This window comes from Pantherophis guttatus, chromosome 2, assembly GCF_059756535.1.
Source record: "Pantherophis guttatus breed Tessera chromosome 2, ASM5975653v1, whole genome shotgun sequence".
Classification (NCBI taxonomy): Eukaryota; Metazoa; Chordata; class Lepidosauria; order Squamata; family Colubridae; genus Pantherophis; species Pantherophis guttatus.
Genome location: NC_142064.1, coordinates 135,737,254 through 135,758,598, shown reverse-complemented (window position 1 = coordinate 135,758,598; position 21,345 = coordinate 135,737,254). Strand labels below are relative to the sequence as shown.

At 41.5% G+C, this 21,345-nt stretch overlaps 1 protein-coding gene across 1 annotated transcript; it reads left to right on the top strand.

The window, feature by feature from the left end:
* The first annotated feature begins 576 nt into the window (after positions 1 to 576).
* Positions 577 to 20,886, top strand: AQP2 (aquaporin 2). Its single transcript, XM_034412239.3, has 4 exons — positions 577 to 976; positions 12,618 to 12,782; positions 16,399 to 16,479; positions 20,514 to 20,886. Exons 1-4 carry the CDS (start codon positions 614 to 616, stop codon positions 20,727 to 20,729), a joined length of 825 nt encoding a protein of 274 aa, XP_034268130.2. The 5' UTR covers positions 577 to 613; the 3' UTR covers positions 20,730 to 20,886.
* The last annotated feature ends 459 nt before the right edge of the window (positions 20,887 to 21,345 follow it).

Here is a 21,345-nt window from a genome sequence, read left to right as displayed (position 1 = left end):
CCACTGCTGCAGTATGGCCAATGATGAGAGATATCGGGAGATCTAAATAGTTGAGAGTACAGGATACAAGAGAAGAGCAACAGTTGGACATTGCTTAGAAATTCAAAGCCGAGCCAAAAATAAAAAATAAAAAAATACCCCAATAGATTACTTGAAATTCAGATAAAAGCTGTAAGCTTTAAAAAAAATGGAAAACAGAGGTCAAAAAGACAATGGCAAAAAAAAAAAAAAAAAAACTAGCAACCCTGCCAAATATGTTTGAAAGTATGAAATAAAAGGTTAAGATCTAGTGGGAAGGAAAGACCAGCAAATGTTAATTTTTCAGTTTATCAGAGAAGGCAGAGTTTAAACTGGAACAACTCAGCTGGAACAGGAATGAAAAAACATTAGATTTCCAAACCCCACCTCCATTTAAATAACTTTTACCTCCTTTGCAGGTAAAGATACATACACACACACATATATACCCCTCTCTCTTTTTCTCTACGGCTACGCCTACATCCACACATACATACGGATTTTATCCCACCATCTTTTCAGGATATATCATCATTGAAAAGGAAAAGTGTAATGATAGGTTTCAACCCAGTCTGATCTGCACAATTTGTCATCCATGATGTGGGAACTCCGCTCTGTGGCCTTCACCCGAGCTATCCTTGCTGAATTCCTAGCCACGCTCCTCTTTGTCTTCTTCGGCCTGGGCTCAGCTCTGAACTGGCCTGCTTCCCCACCAAACGTCCTCCAGATCTCCTTCGCATTTGGCTTGGCCATTGGTACCTTGGTTCAAGCGGTAGGTCATGTCAGCGGAGCCCATATTAACCCTGCAGTGACAGTGGCCTGCCTGGTGGGCTCTCAAGTCTCCTTTCTCAGGGCCATCTTCTACGTGGTGGCACAGATCCTAGGAGCTGTGACGGGGGCTGCTCTCCTGCATCAAATCACTCCGCCTCATATTCGGGGCAGCTTGGCCATCAACAGGGTAAGGATTTTACTGTCTTTAGCAATGGAAGGACTGAAGGACTCCAGCTTTCTGGGTCATCACAATGGCCCATATAGGAAGTGTATTAATATTGGTCATGCTAATTCAGTAATGTTTATGTTGAAAGATAGTGGGTCTCTCGAATTTTTCCCAACCTAACAGTTTCTACATGCAAAGTAGATACACTTCTACTGGATTGCCGTCTTTCCTTTTGAGAAACTTGGGTAAAGGAAAGCAATGCTATTTTAAAATTGTGCTTTCCCTGACTGCTGATTTTTATTGTGCTTTCCCTGACTGCTGATTTTTATTGTACCTTTCTTCTTGCATAAGGGTTACCCAGGACTGCAAAAAATCTGGACTATCACTAAATGGTTGGAAAGAGTTGGAGCTTTTGATATTACCCAGATTTTTTACAATGATTGGCCCATAGAAAAAGTGGATGGGATTTGGATTTTATCTTGACTCATCAAAGTCCAATGCTGTGCAGGACTCAATATATGGGGCTTAAGGTTCACAATTCATGCTGAACCATAGGCAGTTTGCTTATGATTTACCATAGTGTGTAATCCCAAACCAGGGTGGTTGGTAAATAATAATTTTTGATCTAGTGGGATATGGGTACTCAGTTATTGGACTAGCTCACCCTTCTCCCTAGCCTACTGGATCTCCCCATACCCAGTTCTTCCAACTGACACTGTTTTAACTTAAAGATGCCAGTAATGAAACATGTGCATTCCTGTCATGTGGAAATTCCATTAAATTGATGGTAGAAATTTCAGACTTGCAAGACTTTGTATTTTAATGAGAATTGTACTTTCCACTCTCTGGAACCTGATGCAGAATACGAATGCACCACTGGAAGATCAGAAATACTATGTTAGGATCATGCCATCACAGAGAAAAATCTATGTGATTGCTAAGAGTCAACACCGACTTGATGGACAAAATCGATCAGATTTTTAGCAACCTAATTTAGGAGAGGAAACAAAAGCCTTTTGTTTTTCTAATCGCTATATCACCTTGCTGACCTATTGTTAATCATCCAAAAACCTACCAATAGATCTTCCTGACCACTATCTAGATGTTAAAGATACATAGTTTCCATCACAAAAAAAGATGTAAGCTTTTACTACAGGTCTTTTCGATCCATTTTAGAGCAAGCTAGTTATTGTAAATATCATATATTTATCAACATGGATTCCAAATCTAGCAATGATCTTTGCATGTTTCTAGCATTGTAAACTTAATCCTTGCTTGACCTTTCTGGTTTCTATTCTCCCACAAGGGCCATATGCTATTTAAGGGATTAGCAGTTTGTTTCCCTGTCATATTCCAGTTCCTCTGTGAAAGCAGTACTAAGCCCAGGTTGCTATGCCTTGATACTGGCATGACAAATTGCTACCCAATTGCCAATATATTTATTTCTTCAGAAAAAAATCAAGTACTTCCTGATGCCACGTATTATTAAAAAGAATGGCACTTTACCAGCTTAAATAACAGGGTCCTCCCTTCTCATTGTAAATACCCATTTGCCCATTTCATAAGCTCCAGGGTCAGGTATCTTTTAACATGGTGTGGCAAATACTAGAAAATCTACGTGGTTGATATAATCATTATTTAAAGACATTCTCTATGAGCCCATAATCCCCTCTCTCCTCCCCACTTGGATGTGCTCTCCCAATTTACCAACACTGAAAGGTCCTCTCATACTCTGGGCAAGGAAAAAAAAAGGAGTTGCCGTCATATCTTTTTTATTTTCTTCAAATGCCTCCTCAAAGCTAGGGATATTTCTTGAAAATAAAGGCACTTTGCAGTGTGCTGACTTTTCCTTTATATTTTTTTTTTAATATATAAAATTGAAATAGTTTTAAACCAGTGGTGAAATCCAAATATTTTTACTACCGGTTCTGTGGGCGTGGCTTGGTGAGCATGGTGTGGCTTGGTGGGCGTGGCAGGGGAAGGATACTGCAAAATCCCCATTCTCTCCCCACTCCTGGGGGAAAGATATTGCAAAATCCCCATTCCCATCCCACTCTGGGGCCAGCCAGAGGTGGTATTTGCTGGTTCTCCGAACTACTCAAAATTTCTGCTACCAGTTCTCCAGAACCTGTCAGAACCTGCTGGATTTCACCCCTGTTTTAAACATTAAACCAGCAAGGTCACTAGTGTGACAGGTGGGCACCCTAATGCCGAAGGTCATCATGTTATCCATTTCTGAAATTGCCAATCATTAATAGAAAACTGGGATCATAATAAAATAGATAACATAATTATAATGGTAATATTATAAGACTGTTGCTTCTGATCTCTTATTGTATTGGCCAGCTGTCAGCCAGCTGCCTTTATTAGAATTTTGTGGTCCTGACTAGCAGCTGGCAGCTGTGCCATTTGGCACAGCATATTGCCACTAAAGTCTTCAGTCTTCATGAGGGATGGGATCATAATATTATTAGGACAATATCTTGCAAAGTCTTCCTTTTGGCCTGTGGACTCCAATGAAGTGGCTAGGGTAAGTCTCCTCTCCCTTCTGGGCTGGATCTATGTCCTCCTAGCTGGGTGATCACTGAATAGAATAGAATAGAATTCTTGATTGGCCAAGTGTGATTGGACACATAAGGAATTTGTCTTGGTACATAGGTTCTCAGTGTACATAAAATAAAAGATACATTCATCAAGAATCATAAGGTACAACTCTTAATGATAGTCATAGGGAAGAAATAAGCAATGAAAGCATATTAGGAAACAGTCAATATAAATCGTAAGGATACAAGCAACAAGGATTCAGGAGATAGCCAATGTCTTGTTGCAGAGGGGGTGGGGTGTTCCTGCTGTCTTGAATCTGTAGTGCACCTGCATTTTAGGAGGCCCTCCCTGGGTCCAGATGTGTTAGACAATTTTGACCTGTTTTCAAACTTCCTTTTTTAGGGGAATTTTTGAGGCAATTGTAGGAAAATAACTGTATAAAACCCTAAATGAATGGATTTTCTGGCCATGGTTCAGGCATGGATGTGGCACAAAACCCACATTAGTTGTGTTAGTGGATTACCTTGTTAGATTAGAAGTTAGCAGAGATGTGTGTGTGTGTGTGTGTGTGTGCCTTCTGGCTCTTTTAGATCTTCTGGTGGATTTCAGTACCATCAAACATGGAATATTTTGGGACTACTTGCAAGGTATTTGGGGACTAGGACATTGTGCTTTGGAGGAAGAAATTTCAGTTCAGTGGCCTTTGATGTATGGCACGCCGCAGACTTTGATCCCCTCCTGTTAACTTTTCAATATCTGCATAAAGCTAATGGCAGACTTCGGATTGGTGTCATCAATATGTTCATGATACCCAATTATACACTGCTACCTTGGCCAACACTTGAAATGCAATCAAGGTTTTGTCCAAGTGTTTAGAGGCTGTTAGGACATGGATAGGATCAAGCAGACGGAGTTAAATTCATGCAAGGCAGAGTTGCTTGTTGTACATTGAAGATCTTTATGGATTCCAGGGATGTCTCTTGAAGGGATGGCATGGGGTCTGTGATGTGGGGGCTCCTCCTAAATTCATGGCTACTGCTGAGTGGGCAGATACATGTTGTGATCAGGAGGGTGTTTGCCCAACTCCAGCTTGTGTACCAGTTATAACCTGGAGCAGGAACTAGGACCTGCAACTCATGCTGTCATCACCACCTGCTTGATGCATTGCAATGCACTTTGTGGAGACCACCAAGAAACTGTAATTGCAGTATCCCTTGTGCTAACTGGCACAGGATAACATAAAACACTTGGGCTACAAGCCCTGCGTTGGCTGCAGGTACTTCTCTGGGTGCAATTTAAAGGGCTTATTTATGAAGCCCTGTATGGCTTGGTACTGAAGATCACCTCCACCAACCAGATTTGTCCCATCCAACATGAGAAACTTGAGAAAAATGTTGGTACAGTAATTCCCTACTACCTGAAGATGAGGATTGCTGAAGCTGGGACAAAACGCTTTTCTGTAAGTGTTTCCATATTGTATACTAACCAAATACAAGGAACCAGGTTTGCCTTGATCCTGTTGGTTAGAGGCAGGTTAAGCTGCCATTACTCTGGAGACCCTTTTTAGTTAGTTAAATCAGCTCCACCTTAAAGATGATTTTAAATAGTTATGTGATCCACATTGAAGATAATTGAAAATATTGTAATGGTTGTATTTATTATCATTATGATACTGTATTGTGGATGTTCTTGTTTATAAACAAAGATTGTATCCTTTCCATTTGCCTATCCATAAACTAATCTAGTTAATTAAACTTCCTTGTGTTTTTAAGAACTAGTGATATCCAACAATGTCTAATTTATTAAAAAGAAACATGGTGGCACACTGGTTAGAATGCAGTATTGCAGGCTAGTGTTGCTGACTGCCAGCAGTTTGATTCTCACCAGGCTCAAGATTGACTCAGCCTTCCATCCTTCCAAGGTTGGTAAAATGTGGACCCAAATTGTTGGGGGCAATATGCTGACTCTGTAAACCGCTTAGAGAGGGCTGTAAAAGCATGGTGAAGTGGTATATAAGTCTAAGTGCTATTGTTAATTGCTATTGCTAGTGTTTGATGATGTGGTTGAAAAAGGTTGCATTAATCACCATGAAAATTACTTGTACTGCTAGCTTGACTTCTTAACTTTGTTGATTAGGAATACTGGGAACCCTTCAATTTATGTGGAATTTATCAGTTTGGGAAAGGTCAATAAGGCAATTTACTCTAATAAGATTAATTTATTGGAGCTGTTTTCCTGAATTGGAGCTATTTTCCTGAGCTATATGACTCCATAGTCATATAGCTCAGGAATAATTTACAAGCCCCTGGAGACATGTGTTGACTATCAAGGCATCCTCCAAGAACCATTAAATTAAAGTGCCTATTGGGAATTAAATTAATCCATAATTATTGGTGATTTTACAACACACAAACAGGAGAAGAACAGGAATGTTTGCATACTTCTAATTGTATACAAGTGTAATCTACAGGCACATTCAGTTAGGTAATCTGACAGGCATTCTTCGAAGATGAGACAATCCCCTCTGCCATTTTTAGCACTGTCAGCTGCATTTTTATTTGCCAAAATCTTGTGTAAGATATACCAGAATAGATCTCTGCCACAGGGCAAGAGACTGATTTGTAAATGCCAGTAACATTGCAACAATAATCAGATTGTTATCTGCACTAAAATGCAGATAAACATACTTAAATGACTGAACATAATAAAAAAACCTACTTGGATACCGGCTCTTTTGTTTTAATCTGGCTGGTAAGATGTATGATATTTACTTTCATATTTTGTCTCTTATTTTATTTTATAACCCAATAAAAATGTTAAACATGAGATGTACAATAGATGTAGGCCTGATTTGCAAAAAGGTATGAGAGTAATTCACATTTAACTATCATGATCCCTTAATATTGCAGCTCAATAACTAGGTATTTCATCTAAATCTGAGTTGTGAGAATATTCTTCGTTTGGTATAGTCTCAATCAAGCAACAAAGATATACAACTTCTGGAGTGACTAGGTAAAGTTAGTTGATTCTGTTGTAACTTTTTGTGGCTCTATAGAAATGTATTTTAATTTACTGGCATTAACAAAAGGAAAATGTCATGATGCCACTATGGTGTGAAACTGAAAATAAATATATTTAACTGTTATATTTGGTTCATTCTTTAAGATTATGCTGCCCTTTGTGGACCTTTGGGGGGAAAAAGAATGAGAAAGAACATCAGTAGTTAGAAAACTACTAATACATGGTTCTAGATTAATAGTACAACTACAACTAACTCACAAGCCATGAAATGATCTAATAACCCAGCTCCATCCTCCAACTTAACTTCCTTGCAAACATACACAAGAGTGGGTGGAAGCTGAGAGTACCGTATCCCTCTTTTAGGTCTGGAAAGAAAAGTGGCACTGTATATGCAATGAAGAGGAGAACGTTTAATGGATACAGAAAATAAAGAAACAAGATGGATATATACCAGGTGTATCCAACCTTGGCAACTTTAAGATTTGTAGACTTCAACATTCAGACTTCCACAAGTCTTAAAGTTGCCAAGATTGACACCTCTGATACAGTGGTGAGTTCCTCCCGGTTCAGCCCGGTTCTCCCAAGCCGGTAGCGGTGACAATATGACGTCACCGAACCGGTTATGCCCCCCTCCCCCCCGCACCCCCCAGCCCCCCACCCCCGCATTATTCTTATCTTTTATTTGGCCCCACCCTCAATCTATTGCTGCCTCCTGAGTCCCAGCTGATGGCTAGAGGGAAAAAAGCTGTTTAAACTCTTGCCGCGGGGCTTCAAAGGGCCGCCCTATAGCTGATCAGTGTTAAAAGAAAACAAATGAGTAGACCAGTGCCTGCAAAAATACATGAGTAGACCAGTGCCTGCAAAAATACATGAGTAGACCAGTGCCTGCAAAAAATAAATGGGTAGATCGGTACAGCTCTGCAAGCAGTTAAAAGCCTGGTAGACTAGTACCTCCGCTAAATCCTAAATAATTGTCACATGACCATCAAGCCACGCCCACAAAATAAGCCACGCCCACAGAACTGGTAGTAAAAAATTTTAGAACCCACCCCTGCTCTGATATAAACCACACACACGCACACACACACACGCACACACACACACTATAATCTCCAGAGACAAAAAAGAAAAAATGATTTTATACGAGGAGGCTGAAAAAAAGGACCATAAAAAGAGTTTCTACAACCCAGATAGAGAGAAGTTGAAAGCTTTTGCATCAGAGGTGGTATTCAGCAGGTTCTGACCAATTCTGGAGAACCAGTAGCGGAAATTTTGAGTAGTTCGGAGAACCGGTAAATACCACCTCTGACTGGCCCCGCCCCCATCTATTCTCTGCTTCCTGAGTCCCAGCTGATCGGGAGGAAATGGGGATTTTGCAGTAACCTTTCCCTGGAGTGGGATGGGAATGGAGATTTTACAGTATCCTTCCCCTGCCACACCCACCAAGCCATGCCATGCCCACCAAACCACGCCCACAGAACCATAGTAAAAAAATTTGAATTTCGCCACTGGTAAGTACACTATGCTATAATTAATCACACCCACCATGTCAGTTTTTTGATGAAAGATGTCATGGCAGCACCCTTTCAAGATTCATGTGCTCCTCAGTCAAACGAGGCCCCCCCAAAAAAGAAAGAAAAAAGCATGCAGCTTTGAAAAGCCTTCCGATGCGAAATGCCTATCAAGATAAATTACCATGTCGAGAAAAAATACATGCTGATGTGCTGCTCTTATTACCTTTTCTTCCCCATAGGCTCTGTTTACTTGCCTAATGAGATTCTGACCCAACCACCGGAATTGCACCTGAAGGAGGGAGAGAAATGCTCCTTGAAAGCATGAATTATGCATACATTTTATGCAAGGCAAACTGTATCTGAGCAACTGGTTTTTTGTTATGGAGCCCTGGATCAGGGCAACCACAGGGAGGATTTAAAAAGTTAAGATGATAGGCATGACTATGCAATCAAAGCCCTACCTCTTTTAATGTGCACGCAAGGGTAGGGCTTTAATTGCAGTCACACTCACCATCTTCAAACCCTCACAGCTTCAACCCTAAACTGTCTATGGTGGACCTCACCCCATTCCTAAGTGGTCCATAAAGGAGGCGTGCATAAGCGCACCAGCATACCTACCATCCATGTCCTACTGTCCCCATTAATTTGTATTCATTTCTTTCATTCATGTCCATGTTCATAGTTACACCTGCTATCTTGTACATGTTTGATGAACTAATAAATAAATAAATAAATAAACAAATAAACAAACAAACAAACAAATAAATAAATAAATAAATAAATAAATAAATAAATAAATAAATCTTAGCTTTTTACCCTCCTGCGGACACCCCTGCACCACATGCTGCATTTTAAAACTCTCCAGTACTGTTTTCTGTAGATAACAAAGTTACGGCCTAGAGATAACACTTAATAGAACGTTACAAGCAGGCTTGGTGGGCATGATGTGGCTTGGTGGGCGTGGCAGGGAGGGATACTGCAAAATCTCCATCCCCTCCCCACTCCGGGGGAAGGATACTGCAAAATCCCCATTCCCTCCCCATTCTGGGGGAAGGATATTGCAAAATCTCCAGTCCCACCCCACTCTGGGACCAGCCAGAGGTGGTATTTGCCGGTTCTCCGAACTGCTCAAAATTTCCGCTACCGGTTCTCCAGAACCTGTCAGAACCTGCTGGATTTCACCCCTGGTCACAAGCCATTTGGAGAGGCAAAATTGAAGCACGTGTGATTTTTCTCATGGCCCTCAGCTTAACTTTTAATGCAGGACATCAGTTTTTGCTGTCGTAGCTATCTGTCTCTTCCAGTGGTGGGTTTCAAACATTTTTACTACGGGTTCTGTGGGTGTGGCTTGGTGGGTGTGGCATGGCTTGGTGGGCGTGGTTTGGTGGGTATGGCAGGGGAAGGATACTGTAAAATCTCCATTCCCTCCCCAATCCAGGAGAAGGTTACTGCAAAATCCCCATTTTGTCCCGATCAGCTGGGACTCGCGAGGAGAGAATAGATGGGGACGGGGCCAGTCAGAATTTTTACTACCGGTTCTCCGAACTACTCAAAATTTCTGCTACCGGTTCTCCAGAACTGTTCAGAACCTGCTGACACCCAACTCTGGTCTCTTCCTCATAGCCTGCTCTGAGGAAGTTATTAGTTATTTGTCTCTTTCTCTCGAGAGAAAGGTGCTCTGCTCTAGGGAGAAAAGGTATCAAAAAGAGGAAAATGATGACATCCAAGAAAGAATTGGTGTCCCTCCCACCAATTCTTTAGTTCTTGACAAACTTACTGATAACCTTTCGGCCGATGTACCACACAGCCTCCAAGAGATTATCCTAAGGGAATGTAGCCCTTGAGAGAAATACACATTTTTTTCCCCTACAAACTCCCTAATAAAGGAGATTTGTTTACTGCTTCTGTGAGGCCATTTCCTTCAATGATCAAGCAGATGGAAGTTACAACAAAGCTCAGACGCAGGTCACAACCCAGCAAATCAAATATGATCAGACACAAACTCTGGACCACCAAAGATAAAATGACACTGGCTTCTTTGCTGTGTGCTGGGCAGGGCACTAAAAATCGGGACCTTGAAGCATATATTACACCACCAAGAGTAGATTAGTGAGCTGCATTCAGATTGATGGATCATAGATTTTACGGGCTTGTATTATGGAAACAGATCTATGGAGATTCTCAATCATCCAGGTCATGGTTGTCCCAAAGGTGCTGTTCAAAAGGCAACTAGACTTTCTTGGGTTTTTTGCCTTGAAAACGTTCACTTCTCAAACCAAGAAGCCTTTTGAACAGCATCTGGTACAAAAATGCTGTTCTTAGAACTAAGGAGAAATTTCCCGACAGTTAGAACAATTAATCAGTGGAACAACTTGCCTCCAGAAGTTGTGTATGCTCCAACACTGGAAGTTATTAAGAACATTTTGGATAACCATTTGTCTGAAGTGGCATAGGATTTCCTGCCTAAGCAGGGTGTTGGACTAGAAGACCTCCAAGGTCCCTTCCAACTATGTTATTCTATTCTACATTATGGAGTCACCATTTCCATGAGGGCCAACTGTGAAACATCAAAGTGTTCCAGGATCACAATGTATATATTCAGTTGCTTAGGGGTGTCACAGATCAAAATCTCTGCTATTACTGGAATGCTACTTCCCCAATGGCATAGATTCATTCAAACATAATCAAACTGTAGCTGGAATGGCAAAAGAAACAAATAATAGAGATCTTATCTGTTCAGTTCATTCAATTATTTCTCCTCAGGGAAGTCATATAGTATTGAATCAATGACAGTGAGATACTGTACTATTGTAATGGAAATAGAAAACCTGGCAAATACATGGCAGCCCATTTTCCTGAGGGGTGTGTAATCTTCTATGGGAATCAATTCCCTATTAACATTTTAGGAAGGCAAAAATTAAAAATTAACTCTTGATCATTGATATGTCAGCATATCCACCTTTGTTGACACTGATACATAGCCCAAAGGTAGTGGCCATGTGTCTTCCTGCCATCTCCATCTTTACTAGCAAAACATTATCCATATGACTGATCCAAGAACGTAGAAAATGGCAGCCACCAAAGTGGTGCTTGGCAGAAAATGTCAACCCCAATAGCAGACAAGAAAAAAGATGGCAGTGGATTGAATTTTCAGAATGGTACAGTTATTCTAACAATCTATTTTGTTTGTTTGTTTATGAGAGAAGGGAGTAGGTTTTCCATTCTTCTTCAAGTATTCATTTTTAGTACCTATGTTGTACATCAAATTCCATTCATTTTGGGTTAATCACTTACCTTTCTTAATATAGAGTATCCAATTCATCAATGGAAAATGTAAGTTATTTTTACACCTCCAATGAGGCTGGGTGACTAGGAGATTTTTATCTGTGACACACCTAAGCAACTTAATATATCCATTGTGATCCTGGAACACTTTGATGTTTCACAGTATCACACTTGGCCATCATGGAAATGGTGACTCTATAATGTACCAAATATGCTGTTCAAAAGGCTTCTTGGTTTGAGAAGTCTTTTGAACAACATATTTGGTACATTACAGAGTCACCAGCCTCATTAGAGGCTAAGAGAGATGTGGTGGCTCAGTGGCTAAGATGCTGAACTTGTCGATCGAAAGGTCGGCAGTTCAGCGGTTTGAATCCCTAGTGCTGCGTAATGGGATGAGTTCCCGTTACTTGTCCCAGCTTTTGCCAATCTAGCAGTTCGAAAGCACGTAAAAAATGCAAGTAGAAAAATAGGGGCCACCTTTGGTGGGAAGGTAACAGCATTCCGTGTGCCCTCGGCATTTAGTCATGCCGGCCACATGACCACAGAAACGTCTTCGGACAGCGCTGGTTCTTCGGCTTTGAAACAGAGATGAGCACCGCCCCCTAGAGTCGGGAACGACTAGCACATATGTATGAGGGGAACCTTTACCTTTAATGAGGCTAGGGAGCTGAAAGAAAATGAAACTGTATGCCTTTCCATTGTATTCCATTTTATACATCTACAATATAAAAATACAATGTTCAAATTATTTGTGAACAAGTGTCCCAGCAGTAGTTTGTTTAAAAAAATCTTAGCATTTCAGCAAAATTTAACAATGAGATGCAACTGCTATTGATTCTGCCAGTCAAAGGATGTCATTTTGTGGGACCTTGGAATGAGGGCTTTTCTGTCGCAGAGCCTGATTTTTGGAATGCAATTCTCCCTAAGGTTAGATTGGTGACTTTTCAGAAGGCTCTAAAGGATTGGATGTGATCCTAGGCATGTGGGTTAGGATGCTAGTGATGTTTTTATGATTTGGTTGTTCCTCACCTCCTTTTTTAAGTTTTACATTAAGGTTTTCTGTGTTTTTTTTTTTTTTTTAATGTTGTAAGCCATCCAGAACCACAATTGTGAGATAGGTTTTTATATATGTTGAAGAAATAAACAAATCATAAGTGAATAAACAAATTCAATTTTAAAGACCACAGTACTGTATTCAACATACTAAATTCTGAAGAGGGTTTTAAAAAGTGTTTCAGCTGTCATAAAAGCAACTGATTTCAGAAAAAGAGCTTTAATTTTCTTCTGCTTTCTTCTAGGTGCAAAATAACACAACATCAGGACAAGCTGTCGCCATGGAGATTTTCCTCACTTTTCAATTGGTCCTTTGCATTTTTGCCTCCACTGATGATCATCGGACCGACAATCTGGGATCCCCAGCTTTGTCCATTGGTTTCTCTGTCGTCCTGGGTCACCTCATTGGAGTGCGTAACCAGATTGCTGTGCAAAATTAAGCAATGATGTTAAATTGAAATGTAATAAAGTTTGGGGGGGATGGATGATAATATTGACAATAAAATCCAAATTTTGGAGTTGAAGGAGTGGCCCTTTTCAGGTGAGGTTTCTCGTGGCTGAAAATCAGAGCAATTTTTTATGGATTCACCCCATATAGAATTCTTTATTGGCGAAGTGTGTTATTGGACACACAAGTAGTCTACTCATTGAATCCTGATTCAATGGGTTTGGGCGGCACATATATGCATTCAGTGGTGGGATTCAGCTGGTTTGGGCTGGTTTCTGGTGAACCGGTAGTTAAATTGCTGGCTGGCTCCGCCCCACCCCGCCCCTCCCAGGAGTCCCCACGTGCCCCATTTTGTCTCCCAGGTAAGTGCAGGGAGGCCTCCTAGGCCCAAAACACGGCACGGGAGCGGCAGGGGGGGCGATGCGCCCTCCCAGCGGCCCATTTTCACTCTCAGGAGGCTGCAAGGAGGCCTCCTAGGCCCAAAATGGGGCGTGGGGGAGGCGGCACGTTCCCCCCCCCCCACACGGCCTATTTTTGCTCCCAGGGAGGTGCAGGAGGCCGAGTGCTGCCTGTCACACACCCTGGCCATGCCCACCATGGCCACACCCACCCAGCCGGTCATTAGGGCAAAGAACGGGTTGTTAAATTATTTGAATCCCACCGCTGAATGCATTCCTATCTGGCTGCTTCTCCTTCCTTTTCTAGTTAGCAACCAATCTGAGATCATGTTATTACGAGGATGTTATCATCAGTTGGGATTTGATTATCCTTAGCTACTTGCTGAGATCAGTGAGTACAAGTGATCACATTTAATAGTTCAGTGCATCAATCTGTTCAGTGGTACTCATAATGGCTGCCCTCGCTGATATGTTGTTATAAGCCAATCTCAGTGATAAGGTGTGGCTTTTTTTGCTTGCCCAAGAGGGCTTCCTTCCTCCTTTCCCAATTCTGTCCAATTACAGGCAGTCCTCAACTTACGACCACAATTGAGCCCAAAATTTCTAAGCAAAGCAGCTGTTAAGTGAATTTTGCCTCATTTCATAACCTTTCTTGCCACAGTTGCTAAGTGAATCACTGCAGTTGTTAGGAACACCGGTTGCTAAATGAATCTGGCTTCCCCATTGGCTTTGCTTGTCAGAAGATTGAAAAAGTTGATCACATGACCCCGGGACACTGCAACCGTCATAAATACGAACCAGTTGCCAAGCATCTGAATTTTTTTCATATGCCCATGGGGATGCTGCAATCGTCACGTGAAAAATGAAAAAAAGTTACTTTTTTCAGCACCGTTGTAACTTTGAACAGTCGCTATATCAATGGGTAAGTCAAGGACGACCTGTACTTTCAAAAAATTCCCCATGAAGATTATTCCGGTCCTCTGCCATAGATTGTGTATGCTTAGAAGTGGCTACAAGGAAGGATATTGTCCTCTCCTTATTTTACCAACAAGTGTCCCACTGTATATTCTATTGCTATATTGGCTTTATTGCCATCATGGACCATGCTGGCGCAGTGGTTAGAATACAATATTGCAGGCTAACTTTGTATTCCCACTGCCAGGAGTTCGATATTATTTAATATTATTTGCATTCTCTTCCTAACAGCAGGAGGGAGCCCTAATTGGCCCTAACATTCTGTGCATGTTTTCAGCTTTGTGAGGTTAGCAGAGTGGATCATGGTTAGAAGTCACCTTCAAAGCCTCCTTGGAAAAATTAGGAAAATAAGAACAAAGTGATATGAAAATGCCCCAAAACTCTGGAGAGCCACTTTCAGTCAATGCAAAATAACTCTAGAAGAAGCAATGGTGTGGCTCTTGGAGCCGCAGTGGCACAGTGGTTAGAATGCAGTACTGCAGGCTACTTCTGCTGACTGCTGACTGCCTGCAATTTGGCAGATCGAATCTCACCAGGCTCAAAGTTGACTCAGCTTTCCATCCTTCTGAGGTAGGTAAAATGAGGACCCAGGTTGTTGGGGGCAATATGCTGACTCTGTAAACCACTTAGAGAGGGCTGTAAAGCACTGTGAAGTGGTATATAAGTCTAAGTGCTATTATAGCAAGATAAGCCACAGAAGAATGACAAGTCTAATAGAACATGATTTTCAGTTGAAACAATAGTACCTTACATGTTAGTTTTAATAGAAGCGTGCAAGCTTTTTTTTAAGACACCATATTGAGATTCAGAGATATTCATATAATAACCCAGCATAAAATTTTGTTCATACATAGGCCAATTATTCAAGTATATGTTAATTTTTTGTTTCAACCCTGTCTTCCTCCTGAGTGATTTGACTTTATTTTTTTTTCTGATTATTTTGGCTCTTTTTGAAATCTAAAACTTTCTTAATCCTCTCCAAAGTTTTACTCACCCTTGCTGTTGATTCTTCCTCATTTTATGCTGATTGCTCAGTCTCAGTAATGCTTTGGTCACATATTTATATGGTATTCCTTACCATTAGCCTGTTTTAATTAAAGCCATTATGCTGAATTAAACTGTATTCAAGGTCTTCAGATCATTTGCTTAATCAAAATATATCACTGCTATTTTCTTCTCAGGAAAAACAAATAAGGGAAAAGAAAACTCTCAAAAGAACTGACTACATATATTAATTTACCTAATGCTTTAGAGCAGTGGTTCTCAACCTGTGGGTCACGACCCCTTTGGGGGTCAAATGACCCTTTCATAGGGGTCACCTAAGACCATCGGAAAACACATATTTTCAATGGTTTTAGGAATAATTTTATGGTTGTGGGTCACCACAACATGAGGAACTGTATTAAAGGGTCGCGGCATTAGGAAGGTTGAGACCCACTGCTTTAGAGTGACAGATATGGATTTTCTCTCTCTCATTTTTATCCTCATTAGAAATCCTGTTATATAAAACTGTGAAGTAAATCAACAGTCCAAGATATTTCCATCAGTTTCAAGTTGAATTGAGATTTTAACTTAGATTTTTCCCATAAAGAATCAAAGTATATAACAGTTGAAAGGGATCTTGGAGATTATTTAATCCAGGGGTCCCTCAACCCCCGGTCTGTGGACCAGTACCAGACTGTGGCATGCCAGCAACCAGGCCGCACAAGTAAGCAAAGCCCCATCTGTGGGATGCTGGCAGCACGCAAAATCACGTCCCCTCTGAGCCGCGGAAAAACCTCCCTCCACAGAACCGGTCCCTGGTGCCCAAAACATTGGGGGCCACTAATCTAATCCAATCCCTTTCTACTACTAACTACACATGCACACACACGGCAGTGTGGTATAGTAGTTAAGGTGCGGACCATAAGCACAAAAACTCTGAGTGAGATGGGCAGTAGAAAAATGTGAAAAATAAATAAATAAATAAAACTCAGACTGTAGTCCACTCTTAGGCACGGAAGCTGGCTGGATGACATTGGGCCAATCTCTCTCAGCCCTAGACTGGGCAGACAAAAAAACACGCCACCTCCCATTGACTCATAGTGGACCAGCAGATGAGATTATGTTCTGTATCCTTCAGTGACAACCTTCATCCAACCTCCATTCTTTATCATTTGAGTCATATACTGCATATCACTAATCTCATCCTATTTTTCTACCTAGATCTACTACACTGGCTGTTCCATGAATCCTGCTAGATCTTTTGCCCCTGCTGTGATTCTTGGTGAATTTGACAATCATTGGGTAAGATACCCAACCAACCTTTCTCCACTGGGTTCTATGGAAGGGGTTCTGCTGAAGATCCTGATTTAAAAAACAACACCCACAACCCATTTTTTTTAACTTCACACAGTGTGCAATGCTAGCACTTGCAATAATGGTAATGTTTACTCCCCGCAATCCAGATGCTTAGTCTGTCATTTTGTTATAGTAGTGGTGGTGGTAATTGTTGAAAACATAGATGTTGTATGTTAGAAATGAAATGCATTGTGAAGTTATCACATTTTTGGGGGGTGGGTGTGATTTTTAATGCAAGAGTTCCAACAAACCCAAACATTTTTTCAAAGTTTTCTCCAGGTAAGAAGGTTGAGAAAACCTGCTCCGGATAATCTACAGTTGCAACAGACCACTAAAAAGGGATAGCAATGTTTGGGGGGTTGTGAATCTTAGGGGTCTCAACCATTTGAGACATGCCATGATCCATATAAGTAAGCATATTCATTAACTTGATCGTTGACAGATTCACATAGTTGCATATTCCCTTTTGTCTCTCATATGTACATAGACAGATATTCTCTGACTTTTTGTGAAACAAGCCAAGCTTGTATTCTTTCCTCCCTCAGTATTTTTTTAAAAGGGGAATTGCATTTTCTCTGTTCCTATTAATGATGGGGGGGGGGGGGGAATGGTTTTTGCTAAAATTAGTTAGATGGAAGGTGAGGTGTCAAGATTTCCTACCTCAACATATCCTTACTAGGATTGCTGAGTCTCAGAGAAACTATGAAAGAAGAGGCAGGCCTTAGAGACCAAAGCTGAAGACTCCACACAATCCATGTCCTTGCCCTAGCCAAACGTGACCAAGAATTTGATGAATAAATATCTTTTCTGCCCTTCTTTTCACACCAGGGAACATGGATGTGATTCCTCAGAATACAGTCTCCCTCTTCTCCGATTCACATCCATGTGCCAATACAAGTGAGGAGCAGGATGGGAAGATAAGGATGGGATAGATTCAGGGGTGGGATTCAGCCAGTTTGGAGTGGTTCGGGCAAACCGGATGCTAATTTTACATCTGGTTCACCCAACCGGTAGTTGCAAGAACTGGCTGGCCCCGCATACCCCACCCCGCCCCTCCCAGGAGTCTCCATGCGGCCCGTTTTAGATGCCAGGTAAGTGCAGTGCCCACCCGGAGGCTCTGGGAGGGGTGAAAAATGGGCCTCCCAGAAGTTCCAAAAGTCTGGAAACAGGCCTGTTTCCGGCCTCTAGAGGTCCTCTGGAGCCCAGGGGAGGCCATTTTTGCTCTCCCGGAGTCTCAAGGAAAGCCTCCAGAGCTTGGGGAGGATGAAAATGTCCCGTCGTCCCCCCGCCGTGGTGCAGGAGGCTGAGTAGGCCATGCCCACCATGGCCACATCCACCCAGCAACCAGGCAGAGAACCAGTTGCTAAAAGAATCCCACCCCTGGATAGATTGCTTACTGTAAGGACACCACAATATTAGGAGGCTACCAAGGTCCCCAGATTCACTTAGACTTGGAGTTTGACCTGGTTTATTCATGCCTGTGCACAAGAATTATTGAGTACAGAAGGATGAATGCCATATACACAAGGCAAAAGGCAAGGTGCATGAAACAAGATGAACTCATCCACTCTGGCCATATGACCCCGTCCATTTTTTTTAGCAGCACAAAGTGTCTCTCTGCAAACCTCTGATTAAAGCATAACCTTACAAGAAGGAAACAACTATCACTTAGGACAGTTGCAACAGGACTGATGGGCCAGGAGCAGCTCTTGTCTCCATAAGAGGGCTGTTTTTTGTTTGTTTGTGTGTGGAAGCCATATTTTTAATTTATTTTAGAAAATTTATATCACCGCCTACTCACTCATGGAGACTCTAGGCCCGGGGTCTCCAAACCTGGCAACTTTAAGACTTGTGGACCTCAATTCCCAGAATTCCCCAGCCAGCTATGCTACGGAGCCTTAAAGTGTGAACACAACCATGCTGGCTGGGGAATTCTGGGAATTGAGGTCTACAAAGTCTTAAAGTTGCCAAGTTTGGAGACACCTGCTCTAGGCGGTTTACAGACAAAAACAATGTGGAAGAAATAAAAATAATAAAATAATAAACCCTCACACACACATGCACCCTTGGTGACAACACACATTCAAATCAGCCATTTAATGGGCTCCTCCATCCCACTCTGGGTTCCCCAGGCCCGCTGGCAAAACACGTCTTTAGGACCTTACCATTGGCACACAAATGTTTAATGAGAAGAAGTTTCAATGGTTTGGCAATGGTTTAGCATCCCATTCCAGCTCTATGTGAATGTTTCAGGCTCTTGTTTCAACCAGTTTCAGGCCAGTTTGTTACTGGATGTGACTTTAGTTTCTTGTTTTGTGTTTTTGGAGACTTTTAACATTCATATTCAATGAAGTAAAAGAATGAAGGAAGCAAAATCCTTTGGCAGCTGTCCATGAACTCCCCACCAGAGGAACTGTACAGTACTGTTAGCATCTTAGTTATGTTGCCTTAGTTGGAAGGTATGAAATAACTCAGCACTGACGTCTGAATAATAGGAAATAATACCTTGTTTGCTTTTCCAGTAATATATTGGATGCACTCTATAGTCCACATTCCCCGAAGTGGTGCTTTCCAAATGTTAGGGCTTAACTATAAATCCCATTGCCCATTGCTTGAATATACTTTGCAGAGAAGCTTTCATAACCTGATTTCCTTGACGAGCAATGTCTGAGAATTGTATGAAGCTTCTTGGATTGGAAACAGATTGAAAACCACTGTCATGAGGCGTTGTATACTGATTCTAGAATTACCATATATTAAGGATTAACTAGTAATCATTAGTTTAGCTGCCCCATTGTCACCAAGAGCTGAATTATGAGCAGAAGGATCTCTGGATGTTACAATAACAACAACATACTTTATTGCGGTCATAGACCAAAAAACCCAAAACATCCAAAACACATAGCTGGCACACTACCAGACTAAAGTGCAATACGGCAACAAAATCAGTGGTGGAAACCATTCCGTCAAACTCACAGTTCATGTATTTTAAATTTTTTAGCTCCAATCTATATGGACTATAGTTGATTAAAATTGTACATAGGTAGAAAATACTATAGTGCAATTTGCATACAATCCACACATCGGCACTTTATACAACCACCAACTAACTCAACCGCTGGCGATCAATAAAGCTGACCTCAGTCCATGGGTCCAGCCCATCCCTTCCTCCGGCTCTTACATCCCAAGACTGCAATCTCTGGGTGTTATTGATCGAGTTACTCACAACTCAGAACAAGCAGGAAGGTTTGGAGGTCACAGAAGAAGGAATTCCAGATGCAATGATCAAAAGTTATCAGGAGTTTCCCCCAAAAAAATATGGCTTTGTAAATGCTGGAGAAACCTAGGAAGACAAGTGATTTGGAGAAATAAATAGAAGGGAAGAAGGAGGCCTTCAAAAATGGTGAGATGTGCAGCAAACATATTTAATAAAATAAAATAAAAACTAAAAGGAGAAGAAAAAGAGGAGTGTAGAATCACTGAATTCATTAACTGACTCTCCAGGCCAGAATCCACCTATATGGGGAGGGATGGTGGGGAAGGAAGCAGCCTGCCATTTTTCTCCTGCCTTCTCCAATAAATTACTTTAAATTTATTTTAATGAAATTCTTCCTGTCTATAGAATAAAATATAGATGAAATGATGTGATGTTTAACTCAAATAAATCTACCAATTGTCTTTGGTAGTGGCATGGTGGCACAGTGCTTAGAATACAGTATTGCAGTCTGACTCTGCCCACAGCCACGAGTTCAATCCTGACCGATTCAGCTTTCCATCCTTCCGAGGTCGGTAAAATGAGGACCCAGATTGTTGGGGACAATGTGCTGACATTGTAAACTGCTGAGAGAGTACTGTAAAGCACTATGGGATGGTATATAAGTGCTATGGCTATTGCTATTTTGGTTCTTTGTGTTACCCGAGAGTAATCATTGTGTCTGCCAGCTTCTGAGTCTCTCTCATGTTGTCATTTCCATGTGCAGGTCTTCTGGCTGGGTCCCATGGTTGGAGCAGTGGTGGCTTCCTTGCTCTACAATTATGCTCTCTTCCCTCATAGAAAGACTCTGTCAGAGAGGCTAGCAATCTTCAAAGGCTATGAGCCAGAAGAGGACTGGGAAGAGCGTGAAGTTCGCAGGAGGCAGTCAGTGGAGCTGCATTCTCCCCAAACTTTGCCTCGGGGAGTGATGGAAAAAGTCTAAAGAGCCTGAGAGCCAGTAAAAGGAGCAGGTCATAGCTAACCATGTTTGGTTCTTCTGAGCCAAATATGCATCCATATACGCTACAGATACAGAGTGTGTATTAAGAACTTCCTGGCTCAGAGTGGCTGTTCATCTGTTATGGACATCCAAGTGTGTATCCGTTTTCTCCTCAATTTGTAAAAGATGTACCTTTCGATCTCCAGGATGTTGATCTAGATCAAAAGGAGCACGTAGCAGCCTGTTTGTATACACTGATGAAAGAATTCACTGATTGTTTTCTTCTTCTCTGGTTCAAGCTAGCTAAATTTCACATGAGCTTTCTAGAACCTTGCATGAAGAATTCCAGAAATTCTTCATCTCCCTCCCTCCATCATCTCTCTATCTAGTTTGGGTATCTTGTCCCCTCCCCAGGCACTACAATGGCAGGTTCTGGAGGTAATAATGGTATCCAGAATTATGGCTGAGAAAATTTAGGAAACAGAAACAATACTCTCCTAGGTCTTGTAAACAGATTGCACTGTCATTATTTACTTCAAAGTGTGCAAGCTTATGTAGTAGCTTTAGGTTGCAATCCTAAATATACTCCCTAAAGTGTGAAGACCATGAAATAGAATAG